The sequence below is a fragment of the Musca domestica genome, unplaced genomic scaffold, assembly GCF_030504385.1.
Source record: "Musca domestica strain aabys unplaced genomic scaffold, Musca_domestica.polishedcontigs.V.1.1 50, whole genome shotgun sequence".
In the NCBI taxonomy this organism is placed as follows: Eukaryota; Metazoa; Arthropoda; class Insecta; order Diptera; family Muscidae; genus Musca; species Musca domestica.
Genome location: NW_026712347.1, coordinates 4,114,607 through 4,131,117, shown reverse-complemented (window position 1 = coordinate 4,131,117; position 16,511 = coordinate 4,114,607). Strand labels below are relative to the sequence as shown.

General features: G+C 37.5%; 1 protein-coding gene across 1 annotated transcript; it reads left to right on the top strand.

The window, feature by feature from the left end:
* Positions 1-291: 291 nt before the first annotated feature.
* LOC101888587 (retinol-binding protein pinta-like) lies at positions 292-6,311 on the top strand. Its single transcript, XM_005182097.4, has 3 exons — positions 292-623; positions 5,605-5,974; positions 6,036-6,311. Exons 1-3 carry the CDS (start codon positions 322-324, stop codon positions 6,297-6,299), a joined length of 936 nt encoding a protein of 311 aa, XP_005182154.1. The 5' UTR covers positions 292-321; the 3' UTR covers positions 6,300-6,311.
* Positions 6,312-16,511: the final 10,200 nt, after the last annotated feature.

Here is a 16,511-nt window from a genome sequence, read left to right as displayed (position 1 = left end):
GGTATAAAAACTATGTCTTGTATTTAGTTACATCTTAAACAATATATTTTCTCTATACCCGTGAAAGAAGTTCCCTAAAATTTTATATGCATAGCTCTATTATTATAGTTTATTGGCACCAGGTTAAAAACCTAAACATTGTATACAAAGTCACCGTCACGTTTCAAAATCCACAACAATCTATTTGAATTTTTTATCACCCAAACCTGTTTGTCATTTTATTAAATCATAGAAAACAACAAAAACTTCGACGTGTTCTAATAAAGTTTGTGTTCAACTTGGGGTATTGAATAGTTTCAACTCACAGTTTGTTTATTCAACATGCCAGACATACGACCGCTACCGGAGGAATTGCAAAAAATTGCAATTACAGAATTAGGAGAAGTACCAGAGAGAATTGCCGAGGATCTACATGTTCTCAAGGCATGGATACGGCAACAACCACACCTGAAGGCCTGCATTGAAGATCTATTTCTGATACAATTTCTTCGTGGCAGTAAATATAGTTTGGAAAAGGCCAAAGAAAAGCTGAGCAATTTCTATACGCTCTCTGCGAAATCACCGCATTTGCGAAGTATGGCAGATGTAGACGATCCAACATTTCGCAGGGTTCACCGAACTGGGTAAGACAAGATGTTTTATTGAATATTTTGTTGTCATAAAAAAAATATTTTACAAAAAAATAATACATCTCTGAAGAGTGAAATGTGAAGATACATATTTATAAGCATTTGCAAAAAAAAAACTAGTAACGTAGCTAATTGCTAATTTTGAGACACTATACGAAAAAAAAAAACATTGTATTTCGATTTCAATTAATTGTTTACTTTGACATTGCAATAATTTGTAACAATTTTGAATAACTTGTTACTTAATGTTGCATGATAAAATCAAAAGTCCAGTGGATGGGAGCGAGTTGGGAGAGCAATTTTGTCAACTGAATTATTGAGAGTTTGCAAATTCTCACTGAGAATTTTCCAATTACATCAGCTGATTGAAAATAAGATGTTTTGGGGTCATAGTAAAAATATTTATAAATTTCAGGAAATAATTTAAATAAGTTCCAAACCGGAAATTTTACAAATAATCGATTTTCACGATTTTAAACGAAAAACTCGTTTGATTATATTTTTATACCCTACACCACAAGGTGGTCAGGGTATTATGTCTTTGTGCATTTGTTTGTAACATGGAGAAGGAAGCCAGATAGATCCATAGTTATTTTTGAGGATCTCCATAGAATTACTTTCTGAGTTGATTTATGCATGTCAGTCCGTCTGTCCGTCCGTCCGACCGTCTGTCCATGTATTCTTGTGAACAAAATGCATGTCGCATTTATTATCCGATTAAGATGAAATTTTGCACAAATCATTTATTTGGCCCATGGCCGAACCCTATTGAAATTGGAAATAATCGGTCAAAATTTAGATATAGCTCCCATACATATCTTCGTCCGATTTATCTTTTATTGTGCACCAAACGTGTAATATCAGCCCGGATAGTATGGAATTTTGCACATACAATCAAATTAGGCCTGAAAATAAGTATGCCAAATTTGATCGAAATCGGTTCAGATATAGCTATAGCTCCCATATATATTGTTCATCCGATTTGTTATTTTTGTCCTCCGCAGCCGTAATATGCACCCTGTAACAACAATATATGGGGAAATATATCAAATGCAGCTCAGAAATACATTTGCTAAATTTTGTCGAGATCGGTTCGGATTTGGATATAGCTCTCATATATAACTTCGTCCGATTTACCTTTTATTGTGCACCAAACATCTAATATTTGCCCAAATGGGATGGAATTTGGCACATGCGACCGATTTGAGTCTAGAAGCTAGTATGTAAAATTTGGTAAAGATCGGTTCAGATATAGCTATAGCTCCCATATATATTGTTCATTCGATTTGTTGTATTTGTTGCCCACAGCCGTAATATGCACTCCATAACAACGATATTCAGGGCAATATATCAAATACAGCTCAGAAATAGCTTTGCTAAATTTTATCGAGATCGGTTCAGATTTGCATATAGCTCCCATATATATTTTTATCCAATTTTAAATTTGTTGTGCACCAAATGGCCAATACAAGTCCGGATTTAAAAGATACAAATGCTTCGGCAAATTAAGTCCTTTGAACTTTAAATTATAATTATAATCATAGCGTGTATGATTGAATTCTCCTATAAAAACTTTTAATTGTTATGCGGAGCTCTACTAAATTAGCAAAGTGGTGTAGGGTATCATAAAGTCCGCACCGCCCGACTTTAAGACTTCCTTTACTGGTTTGTCATTAAGAACATTTCAGAAAAAGAAAATAATAATAAATCTCTGAAGAATGAAATGAGCACATAAATATTTATAAGCGTTTGAAAAAAATAGTAACGTCGCTAATGGCTAATTTTAAGTCGATATAAAACAAAAACATTGTATTTGGTTATAAATTAATTGTTTAGATTGACAATGCAATTATTTGTAACAATTTCAATAAATTGTTACTAAATGTTGCATGATAATACCAAAAGTCCAGTGGATGAGAGAGAGTTGGGAGAGCAATTTTGCCAATTGAATTACTGAGAGTTTGCAAATTCTCATTGAGAATTTTTGAGGTCGATGTGAAAATGTTTATAAATTTCAGAAAATATTTTAAATGAGGTCGAGACCAGAAGCAATACGGATAATCGATTTTCATGGTTAAACGAATAACAAGTTTGATTATACATTTTTATACCCTCCACCACACGTAGAACGGAGGGTATATTAAGTTCGTCAATCCGTTTGTAACTCATCGAAATAATAATTTTAGACACAACAAAGTACATATATTCTTGATCAGCGCAAAATTATACGACGATTTAGCCCTGCCCGTCTGTTGTAATCGATCAAAACGAATAAAGATAAAAAAACTAGAATTTTGCACAGATCAGTCTTTTGTCTGCAGACAGGTCAAGTTCGAGGGCAGCCTATATCGTTTCACGTTATCGTATAGCCCCCACATAAGGGTACCTCCCGATATTCGGTATTTTGATGATTGTAGCTAATATATTCAATGAAATTGACTCATAATCCACAAAAGGAGTTCCTTCTGAGTACTTTACCCCTTGAAAGAGTATTGTCTATATAGGTCGTATAGCCCACATACAACGGTACCTCCCTAAATTCGGTATTTTGATTATTTTAGCGAAACTATTCGCCGGAGTTGTTTCAAATTACGTATTTAGAGTTTGTAATGGGAACTACAGTCTGTGACAGAAAATTGTCTATGCAGATCTAGGTCTTCGTGTAGGCCCCATATCTCAGTACCTCCTATTCCTATTCGGTATTTTTACGATTTTAGCTACAATATTCACTGATATTGTTTGAAATTTCGTATTTCAAGTTCCTAACAGGTATAACAATCTTTGACAGAAAGTTGTCTATGCAGGTCCTGGTCTTCGTATAGTACCAATATAATGGTACCTTCCTATATTCGATATTTTAATGATTTAAAGGACGTTATTGACCGAAATTGTTTGAAATTTCGTATTTGAAGTTCGTAATGGGAACTACGGCCTGTGACAGAAAATTATCTATGCAGGTCCACGTATTCGTATAGACCCCAATAAAACATTTTTAACAGAATTTTTAACGGATTTTAAATTTTGTGAAAATTTCCAAATTCGTTCCAAATAGTGTAGGGTATTCAAAGTTCGGCTCGTTTGACATTCCTGTTTTTTATTTGTTTTCAACGCTCAGCCATATGGCTAGAGAGGGTATAAATCATTTGATAACGGAAATAAGGGTTTTAGACCCTAAGTCTCTTTGGACCAAATCCATTTCAGGACATTTGGAGTCGATCTAGCTATGTCCGTCCGTGTGTCTATCTGTCTGGCTGGCTGGTGCGCACGACAACTCTCGAAGGGAGTATCCGATTTGGTCCAAACTTGGTACATCGTAATATTATTATTAAACTTAGATCGAGTTCGGAGATAGGAAATATCGGTCCACTCCTTCTGGTAACTCCCCCACAAACGTTTGCAATTTTCAACAAATATATTTTCTGCACAGAAAGAGAAGGTTAGTCCGATTTTGCTCCAACTTAACAAATCCTAATATTTGCATCAGTGCTAGGTCTTATGTGAAAATGGACAATATCGGTCCACTCCATCAAGTACCTTCCCCACAAATGGTCCAAATTTTGAATAATTATAACTCTTATAAAATGTGCAGTAAGAGTCCGATTGTCTTCAAATTACACACATCCTAATATTTTCATGAACCGAAGATATGTTGTTAAAATGGAATATGTCGGTCCACTCCTTTTGGTATCTCCCCCAGAAAGGGTTAAGAAGTAGGTTCAAGAAGCTCATAAAACACGAAATTATTAACCGATTGGATTCAGACTTGACACATCCATAAACACAAGATTTTTAATGGTAAAGATGGTATATATCGGGCCATTGCTTCTGGTACCTCCCCACAAAGGGTTAAAATTTCGAATAGCCAAAACCATCATAAAATCCAAAATAAGCATGCTGTTACATATATCACAATATTATTATTATCCCAAGCTCTGGTGTGAAAATGCTATTATCGGTCCACTCCTTCTGGTACCTCCCTCACAAAGGGAGGGTCACAAATTTTGAAAATATAAGAAGACCATAAAACGCGAAATTAACATCCCATTCCATTCATACTTCGTACATCTTAATATTTCTATCAACACACGATCAGTTCTAAAGATGGTAGAGATCGGACCATTCCATCTGGTACCTCCCCCACAAAGGGTCAAAATTTTGAATAACCAAAGCGATCATAAAATCTGAAATATGCATCCGGTACTCTTCATATTTCACACATCCCATTATTTGTACTAGCACAATATCTGCTGTGAGGATGGTATTTATCGGTCCACTCCTTATGGTACCTTCCCCACAAAGGGAAGGTCACAAATTTTGAATATATATGAAACTCATAAAACGCGAAATTAAAATCCGACTCCACTCATATTTGGCACATCTCAATATTTCTATCAACACACGATCTGTTCTAAAGATGGTAGAGATCGGACCATTCCTTCTGGTACCTCCCCCACAAAGGATAAAAATTTTGAATAACCAAAACGATCATAAAATCCGAAATAAGCATCCGGTTCTCTTCAAATTACACATTTCACAATATTTTTATTAACCCAAGACCTGGTGTGAATATGGAACTTCAGTCGACTGAACCTGGCACCCCGCTCACATTTTAACATTTTCTAAAAAGTACTACATATCTCATGTAAAGTGAAGGAAGTAAGCAATATGGTCCAAACCTGGCACGTCTCAATATTTATATCATATTTATTTAGGTCCGATACGAAACGGATAATATTGGTCCTTTCCTTCGGAACCTACTCCGCATTTGAGTAATCATAACAGAAGTCAAAATATATTTAAATAATCGAACATTTGCTGAGGGTATACAGCCGACTGATATTTTTTTTTTTTTTTTTATTTTTTTTTTTTTTTTTTTTGAGATTCACATGTCCATATACAAATTTAGATTCCGATATGTCATAGGATTTAATGCCAAATAATTTATTTCATCTCCATTTCATCGAATTCTTTTCAGATGCTTAACCCTCCTACCGACACCATTGATGGAGCATGGTCCACGAATAATAGTCGAGCAAGTGACTTTTGGGCCTAACGAGTTTACAAGCGATGAAATCTCACGCTACGTCTGGACAATAGCTGAAATTGTGATGCAGAGCGATCCCTATGCTTGCATTCAAGGTTTGGTCATTGTTATGGATTTCTCCAAGGTAACGCTTCAACATTTGCATTTGCTCTCGCCGAAAATGTTACTGGAGGTGATGATGTTTAGCGAAAAAGCATTGCCGCTACGCATTAAAAGGGTGTTGGTTTTAAATTGTCCAACCTTCGTACAGACCTTGCTCAATTTCGCGCTGTCATGTTGTTCGGAAAAGTTTCAGAAACGAGTAAGTATTTCTCATGGACTATGTAATTTGGTAATATTTCGTTCTTTTTAATGTCTTTCAGATCCATGTCTCCGATGGCAAGAATATTGATAAATTCGCAGACGTTTTTCCCAAAAAATATCTGCCACAAGATTTTGGCGGTGAAAACTCCTCAGTGGCAGATATTTGCAGGGAATTTGAAAAAGTCATCGATGAATATCGGAATTATTTTAAGCGTAATTCGGAGTGTGGAATTGATGAAAGACTACGTTTGGAAGAAAGTAATTTTAACAAAAATACAGAATTCGGTGCTGGAGGTTCATTTAGAAAAATAAATGTTGATTAATTTTATGGTGTACGATTTTAATTTTTAATTAATGAGAGGATATTAGTTCCCGAAATTTGATATTGAAGTCTCTATCGGTATCCGGGATTAAGATATTGAGGTGATTTTGGTAGTGGCGAAAAGTACTGAATGGTACTATATATTTATAAATTTCAGAATTTTATCTCTATTCTATCGTACAATTATATTACGCATCTCGAAAAACCACCACCATATCACATTTCGGGACACCAGCTCTATCCTCTCCACCAATACTTAATTTAGTACCACTCAGTACTTTTCGTTCAAATATAGAAAGCATTTCCAAAACCACCTCTATATATCAATTCTAATTACCAACAGAGATCTAAATGTTAAATTTGAGGATTCCAGTCCTGTTTTTTCATCCAACACCAAATATAGTACCATTCAGTACTTTTCGTACATTTATAGTACACATTTTCGAAACCACCACCATAAGTCCAGGCTACAAATGACCTAATACCAAATTTCGAATATCAAGGCCCATCTGTTCATCCAATAACAAATTGCACCAAATTAATACTTTTCGTACTCTTATAGTACACATTCCAATCGTAAAATGTGTGTTTTTATACCCCATCTATAGCCATTTGGCTGAGGGTATAAAAACACATTTGATACGACCAAAATGTGCCTCATCGAAATAACGGTTTTAGACCCTAGGTCTCTTTGGAGTCGATCTAGCAATGTGTAACGTGGTTTTCTCGTCAGCTGAGGTAAGCTCAGCTGTACCCAGGGTCGCCATAAGGACCCACTAAACCTTATGAAATAATAAGAGTAGATTTCTCCCTTTCCTGGGGGTAAATATCGGATGTTTTATTGATTTTTAATTCTAGATTACAATCTACTCGGGTTGAAATACGATAAGATAAGTATTGAATATAGGATGGCAAATGGACTTCGGATATGTTCGTGACTCCAAGGACGTAGGCAGGCGGGTGTACGATTCGTGAACAATCGGGAGTGATGATATTGGGTGTACACAAGGAGTACTCGGGTGGCTGATGTGTAGTGTAGTTAGTCGACGATCGGATACTCGGGGATGACCGTCGGAGGTTGATTGTGACGATGATCGGGAATTACGATGTTGCGTTCGGGTAACGCTTGCGTTGACGATTTGAAGGTAATCGGGAACTTGTCGACGGTTTGATTATTACGATGATTGCGTTCGGCTGATGCGGTCTGTTGACGATTTGACGGTAATCGGGAACTTGTGTTCGTTGACGATTTGAAGGTAATCGGGAACTTGTGGTCGTCGGTTGTCGACGATCAGGAATTACGATGATTGTGTTCGGGTGATACGCTCTCGGGGATGACCGTCGGAGGTTGATTGTGACGATGATCGGGAATTACGATGTTGCGTTCGGGTGACGCTTGCGTTGACGATTTGACGGTAATCGGGAACTTGTGGTCGTCGGTTGTCGACGATCAGGAATTACGATGTTGGTGTTCGGGTGATGCGTTCTGATGACGATTTGACGGTAATCGGGAACTCATGGTCGTTGACGATTTGAAGGTAATCGGGAACTTGTGGTCGTCAGTTGTCGACGATCAGGAATTACGATGTTGGTGTTCGGGTGATGAGGGTTGTTGACGATTAGAGGGTAATCGGGAGCAGCTGTCCAGGTCTTCGTGAGCGGATTGACATTCGTACTGGTTGGGCAGCTCGTTGAGGGTAGATTCGGCAACCGATGCGTTACGCTGTGTAGATGGATCGTGGCTCGTTCGGCAGCTCGGGTTTCTGTTATTCGGGTCGGCTATAGGGTCGAGGTAAGTAGCCTAGCTACGATTCTCTAACTACGTCTACTCCACTACCAATGTTTGACTATAATACGGAACAGCGAACCGAAGCTCCTGTGGAACAGCGAACCGAAGTTCCTGTGGAACAGCGAGCCGAAACTCCTGTGGAACAGCGAGCCGAAGCTCCTGTGGAACAGCGAACCGAAGTTCCTGTGGAACAGCGAGCCGAAGCTCCTGTGGAACAGCGAACCGAAGTTCCTGTGGAACAGCGAACTGAAGTTCCTGTGGAACAGCGAGCCGAAGCTTCTGTGGAACAGCGAGCCGAAACTCCTGTGGAACAGCGAACCGAAGTTCCTGTGGAACAGCGAGCCGAAACTCCTGTGGAACAGCGAGCCGAAACTCCTGTGGAACAGCGAACCGAAGTTCCTGTGGAACAGCGAGCCGAAACTCCTGTGGAACAGCGAGCCGAAACTCCTGTGGAACAGCGAGCCGAAACTCCTGTGGAACAGCGAACCGAAGTTCCTGTGGAACAGCGAGCCGAAACTCCTGTGTAAATGAATTACCAGCCACTCAAATTAATGAGAGCCAGTCTTGGAAAAAGTATTCCCGACTATGTGACCGGCTGTGAACAGCACACCACCGAAAACTACTTTGTTCACCACGCGCCCAATGAATGCTGCGTTTGCTGGCTAGTGCTGTTGTCACCTTGCTGACTGCGTATGACCGAGTCGTGTGTGTATGGTGGTGGTTGGTTGGTGCTGTTAGCGTCGCACTTGCAGTGGCCGCTGTTGTTGTTCTCATTGTGTAATAGGTGCGGTTGTCTGTTCGTATAAATGTACATGATGAAATCAGCACGTTACAAATGTTCGTCCGTCCGTCTGTCTGGCTGGCTGGTGCGCACGATAACATTCGAAAGCAGTATACGATTTGGTCCAAACTTGGAACATCGCAATAATATTATCAAACTTAGATCGAGTTCGGAGATCGACAATATCTGGTACATTTCCCACAAAGGGTAAAATTTTTCAAAAAAAAAAAAAAAAAAAAAAAAAAAAAAACAAGTAAAAAAACATTAAGTTCGGCCGTGCCAAACTTTTAATACCCTCCACCTTAGGGTAAAGGAAACATTAGAAGAAATGTGACAACAACCATTAAAATGCCGAATATTGGGAGGTATCGTTATATGGGGGCTATACCAAATCGTGGACCTACACATGCAATGTTTCGCCAACGGACCTACCATTATGACCTACAAATACGCATTTTTAGACCAATCCGCGGAAATATTTGGCAAAAATTATCAAAAAAACCGAATATCGGGAGGTACCGTTATATGGGGGCTATATCAAATCGTGGACCCATACATACAATGTTTCGCCACACGAACTAGGACCCATTACGACCGACAAATATCAATTTTTTGAAAAATCAGTGCAAATATGTGGCAAAAACCATCAAAATGCCGAATATCGGGAGGTACCGTTATATGGGGACTATACCAAATCGTGGACCCATACGTGCAATGTTTCGCTACCGGAGCTGGAACCCATTAGACAAATCCGTGAAAAAAAAAGTGGCAAAAATAATAGAAATACCGAATATCGGGAGGTACCTTTATATGGGGGCTATACCAAAACGTGGACCTATACATGCAATGTTTTGCCACACGTACAGGGACCCGTTATGACCTACAAATACCAAATTTCAGACAAATCCGTGAAAAAATGTGGCATAAATCATAAAAAATACCGAATATCGGGAGGTACCGTTATATGGGGACTATACCAGAACGTGGACCGATATATCTCATTTTCAATACCAACCATCCTAGACACAATACAAATTGCTCTGCTAAATTTTGTATTTTTTTAAAGCTCTACGTCAAATAATGTGGGCTGTATCGTGATTTCAACAGACACACGGACAGACAGACAGGCGGACATTGTTAAATCGACTTAGAATTTTATGCTGATTATGAATATATATACTTTATGGGGTCTACGACGAATATTTAAGGATGTTACAAACGGAATGACAAAGTTAATATACCCTCCTTTCCAAGGTGGAGGGTATAAAAATATTTTACTGCAAATAAAGAGAAATGATAATTCGATTTTTCTCATCCAAAAAGGGTCAAAATTTTGAATAATTATAACTCTTATAAAATGTAATCTAAGCGTCCGATTCTCTTCAAATTACACACATCACAATATTTTTATTAGCCCAAGGTCTGGTGTGAAGATGGAATATCTCAGTCAACTCCTTCTGGTACCTCCCCCGCAAATGTTCAAAATGTTGAAAATCCATGAAACTCATAAAACGCGAAATTAAGATCCGATTTCATTCATACTTTGCACATCTCAATATTTCCTTCAACACAAGATCATTTATAAAGATGGGAGGGATCAGACAATTTCTTCTGGTACCTCCTCCACGTAGGATTCAAGAAACGCTCACAGAAAGCGAAATATGCATCCAACCCTCTTCATATTTCACACATACAAACATTTTTGTTTTCAAAACAAAATCTGTTGTGAAGATGATATATATATCTACGGAACCCATCTGTTACCTCACCCAAAAAGGGTCACAATTGACAATACTTTTGTCTGTCATAACTTGTGAAACAAGTCAGCGAGTTTTTAAAACTTGCTGTATCTAAATATTTCTCTCAACGAAAAACTTGAGATGAGATGAATATGGAATTTATAATTTCGTATAAAATTGGATATAAATTTTCGATTTGTTTGCCCATACCTATATTTTATCTGTATTAGATGAAGTATGAAAATTGAATACTTCTATAGACTATATATGGTACTTCACGCACATTCTAAAATGTTCTAAAAAGTATCACATTTATATCATATTTATTTGGATCCGATACGATATGGACAATAATGGCCCATTCCTTCGGAACCTACTCCATAGACGGGCAACAATTTAAAAAATCATAACAGAAGTCAAAATATAGTAAAATCATCGAACTTGTTCATATTTATAATTGCACTAACAATTTTTATTGCCTGCTGTATACCTTTCTCCACAGGCCACAAAGTAAACATTCTCGTTGTGAGATGCATTTTTATACCCTCCACCAAAAAAAAGTATGGAGGGTATATTAAGTTCGTCATTCCGTTTGTAACTCATCGAAATAATCATTTTAGACCCAACAAAGTATATATATTCTTGATCAGCGTAAAATTCTAAGACGATTAAGCCCTGTCCGTCTGTTGTAATCACACTACAGTCTAAACGAATTAAGATAGGAAGCTAAAATTTTGCACAGATCTCTTTTGTCTGCAGGCAGGTCAAGTTCGAAGATGGGGTATATCGTTCCACGATATCGTATAGCCCCCATATAACGGTACCCCCGATATTGGGTATTTTGATGATGTTAGCCACATTTTTCAATGGAATTGTCTGAAAATTCACACAAGTAATTCCTTGTGGGTACTTTATACCTCGGCAGAGAATTATCTATATAGGTCCACAATATCGTATATCCCCCATATAACGGTACCCCGATATTCGGGATTTTGATGATTTTAGCCACATTTCCCAATGAAATTATCTGAAAATCCACACAAGGAGTTCCTTGTGGGTACTTTACACGCAGACATAGATTTGTCTTTATAGGTCCACAATATCGTATATCCCTCCATATATCGGCACCTTCCTATATTAGATATTTTAAAGATTTTAAAAGAATTTTTATTGGATATAATTTTTTTGAAAATTTTCTAATTCGTTCCAAATGGTGGAGGGTATTCAAAGTTCGGCCCGGCCGAACTTACTGCTTTTTTACTTGTTTTTTTTTCATATTTCTCCTCATTTTTAAAATGAGTTAAATAGCGCGAAAAATGAACAAAATGTCTGGACTTTTCTGTCAAAATATGATTCTAATCTTTAAACTTCTTTCAATTTCATGGCTATATTTCCATTGTTTTGTGTGTGTACACTTCCATACATATTAATTCGTGTATATTATTTCATCTTAAAGTCGCTATGATATATTTTATATTTATATTTGCACTAAGATTTTTTGTTGCCTGCAGTATACCTTTCTCCATAAGCCACAAAGTCAATATCCTCGAAATGCTTTGTTGTGAAATGCATTTTCCTTTTAAACTACATCCTAATTTTTGCTCTATATTCCAATGGAAATTATTGCATTTTTAGGGGGATTTAAACCAAGATAGAACACCAGCCTTCACCAGCGTTCCATTTCCATTTATAAAAGTTGTTGTTGGTGTCACACACTTTATGTTAATTTTCGTGTTGGCTTGTGCCAAAGACAAGTTCACTGGGTCACGTGCGGCTGAAAGACCAGGGCAGATAGATGACCAAAGCACGAAAAATAAAAGCATCGTCCACATCTTTATTTACGCAAGTAAATTCTTATCGCATGTTAAACATGATTATGTTTATGTTAAACAACTGTTTATACCCTACACCACATAGTGGTAAGGGTATTATGTCTTTGTGCATTTGTTTGTAACATGGAGAAGGAAACGAGATAGACCCATAGTTACTTTTGAGAACCTTCATAGAATCACTTTCTGAGTCGATTTATGCATGTCAGTCCGTCTGTCCGTCCGTCCGTCCGTCCGTCTGTCCATGTATTCTTGTGAACAAAAAGCAGGTCGCATTTATTATCCGATTGAGATGAAATTTTCCAAACAATATTTTTTTGGCCCAAGGACGAACCCTATTGAAATTGGTGAGAATCGGATCAAATTTAGATATAGCTCCCATATATATCTTCATCCGATTTCGGGTTAAATGTGCACCAAATGTCCACTATCAGTCCAAATCAGCTGAATTTTGGCACACCCATCCGAGTTCGGCCTAGAAGCAAGTACATCAAATTTGGAGAAAATCGGTTCAGATTTGGATATAGCTCTCATATATATCTTTATCCGATTTCGGGTTAAATGTGCACCAAATGTCCACTATCAGTCCAAATCACCTGAATTTTGGCACACCCAACCGAGTTCGGCCTAGAAGCAAGTATATCAAATTTGGAGAAAATCGGTTCAGATATAGCTATAGCTCCCATATATATCTTTCATCCGATTTGATCTTTAAGCCCCTCACATTCTTACTATGCACTCCACAACCGTGATATTTGGTACCAGGTATTAGATGGGGCACAGAAATAGCTGTTTTAAATTCTATCGACATCGGTTCAGATTTGGATATAGCTCCCATATATATCTTCATCCGATTTCGGGGTAATTGACCACCAAATGGCCAATATCAGCCCAAATGGCCCGAATTTTGGCACATGTGACCGAGATTAGCCTTAAAGAAAATACAACAAATTTGGAGAAAATCGGTTCAGAAACAGCTATATCTCCCATATGTATCTTCATCCGATTTCTGGTTAAATGTGCACCAAATGTCCACTAACAGTCCAAATTACCTGAATTTTGGCACACCCAATCGAGTTCGGCCTAGAAGCAAGTATATCAAATTTGGAGAAAATCGGTTCAGATATAGCTATAGCTCCCATATATATCTTTCATCCGATTTGGTGTTTAAGCCTCTCACATTCGTAATATGCACTCCACAAGAATGATATTTGGTGCCAGATATAAGATGCAGCCCAGAAATAGATGTTTGTAATTTTATCGAAATCGGTTCACATTTGGATATAGCTCCCATATATATCTTCATCCGATTTCGGGTTAATTGTGCACCAAATGGCCGATATAAGTCCAAATGGACTGAATTTTAGTACATCGGACCAAATTCAGCCTAGAAGCTAGTATATCAAATTTAGTGAAAATCGGTTCAGATATAAATATAGCAATCATATATATGTTTCATCCGATTTAGAATTTTAGTCCCATACATTCGTAATATTCACTCCACAACCGTGATATTTGGTACCAGGTATTAGATGGAGCACAGGAATAGCTGTTTTAAATTTTATCGAAATCGGTTCAGATTTGGATATAGCTCTCATATATATCTTTATCCGATTTCGGGTTAAATGTGCACCAAATGTCCACTATCAGTCCAAATCACCTGAATTTTGGCACACCCAACCGAGTTCGGCCTAGAAGCAAGTATATCAAATTTGGAGAAAATCGGTTCAGATATAGCTATAGCTCCCATATATATCTTTCATCCGATTTGATCTTTAAGCCCCTCACATTCTTACTATGCACTCCACAACCGTGATATTTGGTACCAGGTATTAGATGGGGCACAGAAATAGCTGTTTTAAATTCTATCGAAATCGGTTCAGATTTGGATATAGCTCCCATATATATCTTCATCCGATTTCGGGTTAATTGACCACCAAATGGCCAATATCAGCCCAAATGGCCCGAATTTTGGCACATGTGACCGAGATTAGCCTTAAAGAAAATACAACAAATTTGGAGAAAATCGGTTCAGAAACAGCTATATCTCCCATATATATCTTCATCCGATTTCTGGTTAAATGTGCACCAAATGTCCACTATCAGTCCAAATTACCTGAATTTTGGCACACCCAATCGAGTTCGGCCTAGAAGCAAGTATATCAAATTTGGAGAAAATCGGTTCAGATATAGCTATAGCTCCCATATATATCTTTCATCCGATTTGGTGTTTAAGCCTCTCACATTCGTAATATGCACTCCACAAGAATGATATTTGGTGCCAGATATAAGATGCAGCCCAGAAATAGATGTTTGTAATTTTATCGAAATCGGTTCACATTTGGATATAGCTCCCATATATATCTTCATCCGATTTCGGGTTTATTGTGCACCAAATGGCCGATATAAGTCCAAATGGACTGAATTTTAGTACATCGGACCAAATTCAGCCTAGAAGCAAGTATATCAAATTTAGTGAAAATCGGTTCAGATATAAATATAGCAATCATATATGTTTCATCCGATTTAGAATTTTAGTCCCATACATTCGTAATATTCACTCCACAACCGTGATATTTGGTACCAGGTATTAGATGGAGCACAGGAATAGCTGTTTTAAATTTTATCGAAATCGGTTCAGATTTGGATATAGCTCTCATATATATCTTCATCCGATTTCTGGTTAAATGTGCACCAAATGTCCACTAACAGTCCAAATTACCTGAATTTTGGCACACCCAATCGAGTTCGGCCTAGAAGCAAGTATATCAAATTTGGAGAAAATCGGTTCAGATATAGCTATAGCTCCCATATATATCTTTCATCCGATTTGGTGTTTAAGCCTCTCACATTCGTAATATGCACTCCACAAGAATGATATTTGGTGCCAGATATAAGATGCAGCCCAGAAATAGATGTTTGTAATTTTATCGAAATCGGTTCACATTTGGATATAGCTCCCATATATCTTCATCCGATTTCGGGTTAATTGTGCACCAAATGGCCGATATAAGTCCAAATGGACTGAATTTTAGTACATCGGACCAAATTCAGCCTAGAAGCTAGTATATCAAATTTAGTGAAAATCGGTTCAGATATAAATATAGCAATCATATATATGTTTCATCCGATTTAGAATTTTAGTCCCATACATTCGTAATATTCACTCCACAACCGTGATATTTGGTACCAGGTATTAGATGGAGCACAGGAATAGCTGTTTTAAATTTTATCGAAATCGGTTCAGATTTGGATATAGCTCTCATATATATCTTTATCCGATTTCGGGTTAAATGTGCACCAAATGTCCACTATCAGTCCAAATCACCTGAATTTTGGCACACCCAACCGAGTTCGGCCTAGAAGCAAGTATATCAAATTTGGAGAAAATCGGTTCAGATATAGCTATAGCTCCCATATATATCTTTCATCCGATTTGATCTTTAAGCCCCTCACATTCTTACTATGCACTCCACAACCGTGATATTTGGTACCAGGTATTAGATGGGGCACAGAAATAGCTGTTTTAAATTCTATCGAAATCGGTTCAGATTTGGATATAGCTCCCATATATATCTTCATCCGATTTCGGGGTAATTGACCACCAAATGGCCAATATCAGCCCAAATGGCCCGAATTTTGGCACATGTGACCGAGATTAGCCTTAAAGAAAATACAACAAATTTGGAGAAAATCGGTTCAGAAACAGCTATATCTCCCATATGTATCTTCATCCGATTTCTGGTTAAATGTGCACCAAATGTCCACTAACAGTCCAAATTACCTGAATTTTGGCACACCCAATCGAGTTCGGCCTAGAAGCAAGTATATCAAATTTGGAGAAAATCGGTTCAGATATAGCTATAGCTCCCATATATATCTTTCATCCGATTTGGTGTTTAAGCCTCTCACATTCGTAATATGCACTCCACAAGAATGATATTTGGTGCCAGATATAAGATGCAGCCCAGAAATAGATGTTTGTAATTTTATCGAAATCGGTTCACATTTGGATATAGCTCCCATATATATCTTCATCCGATTTCGGGTTAATTGTGCACCAAATGGCCGATAT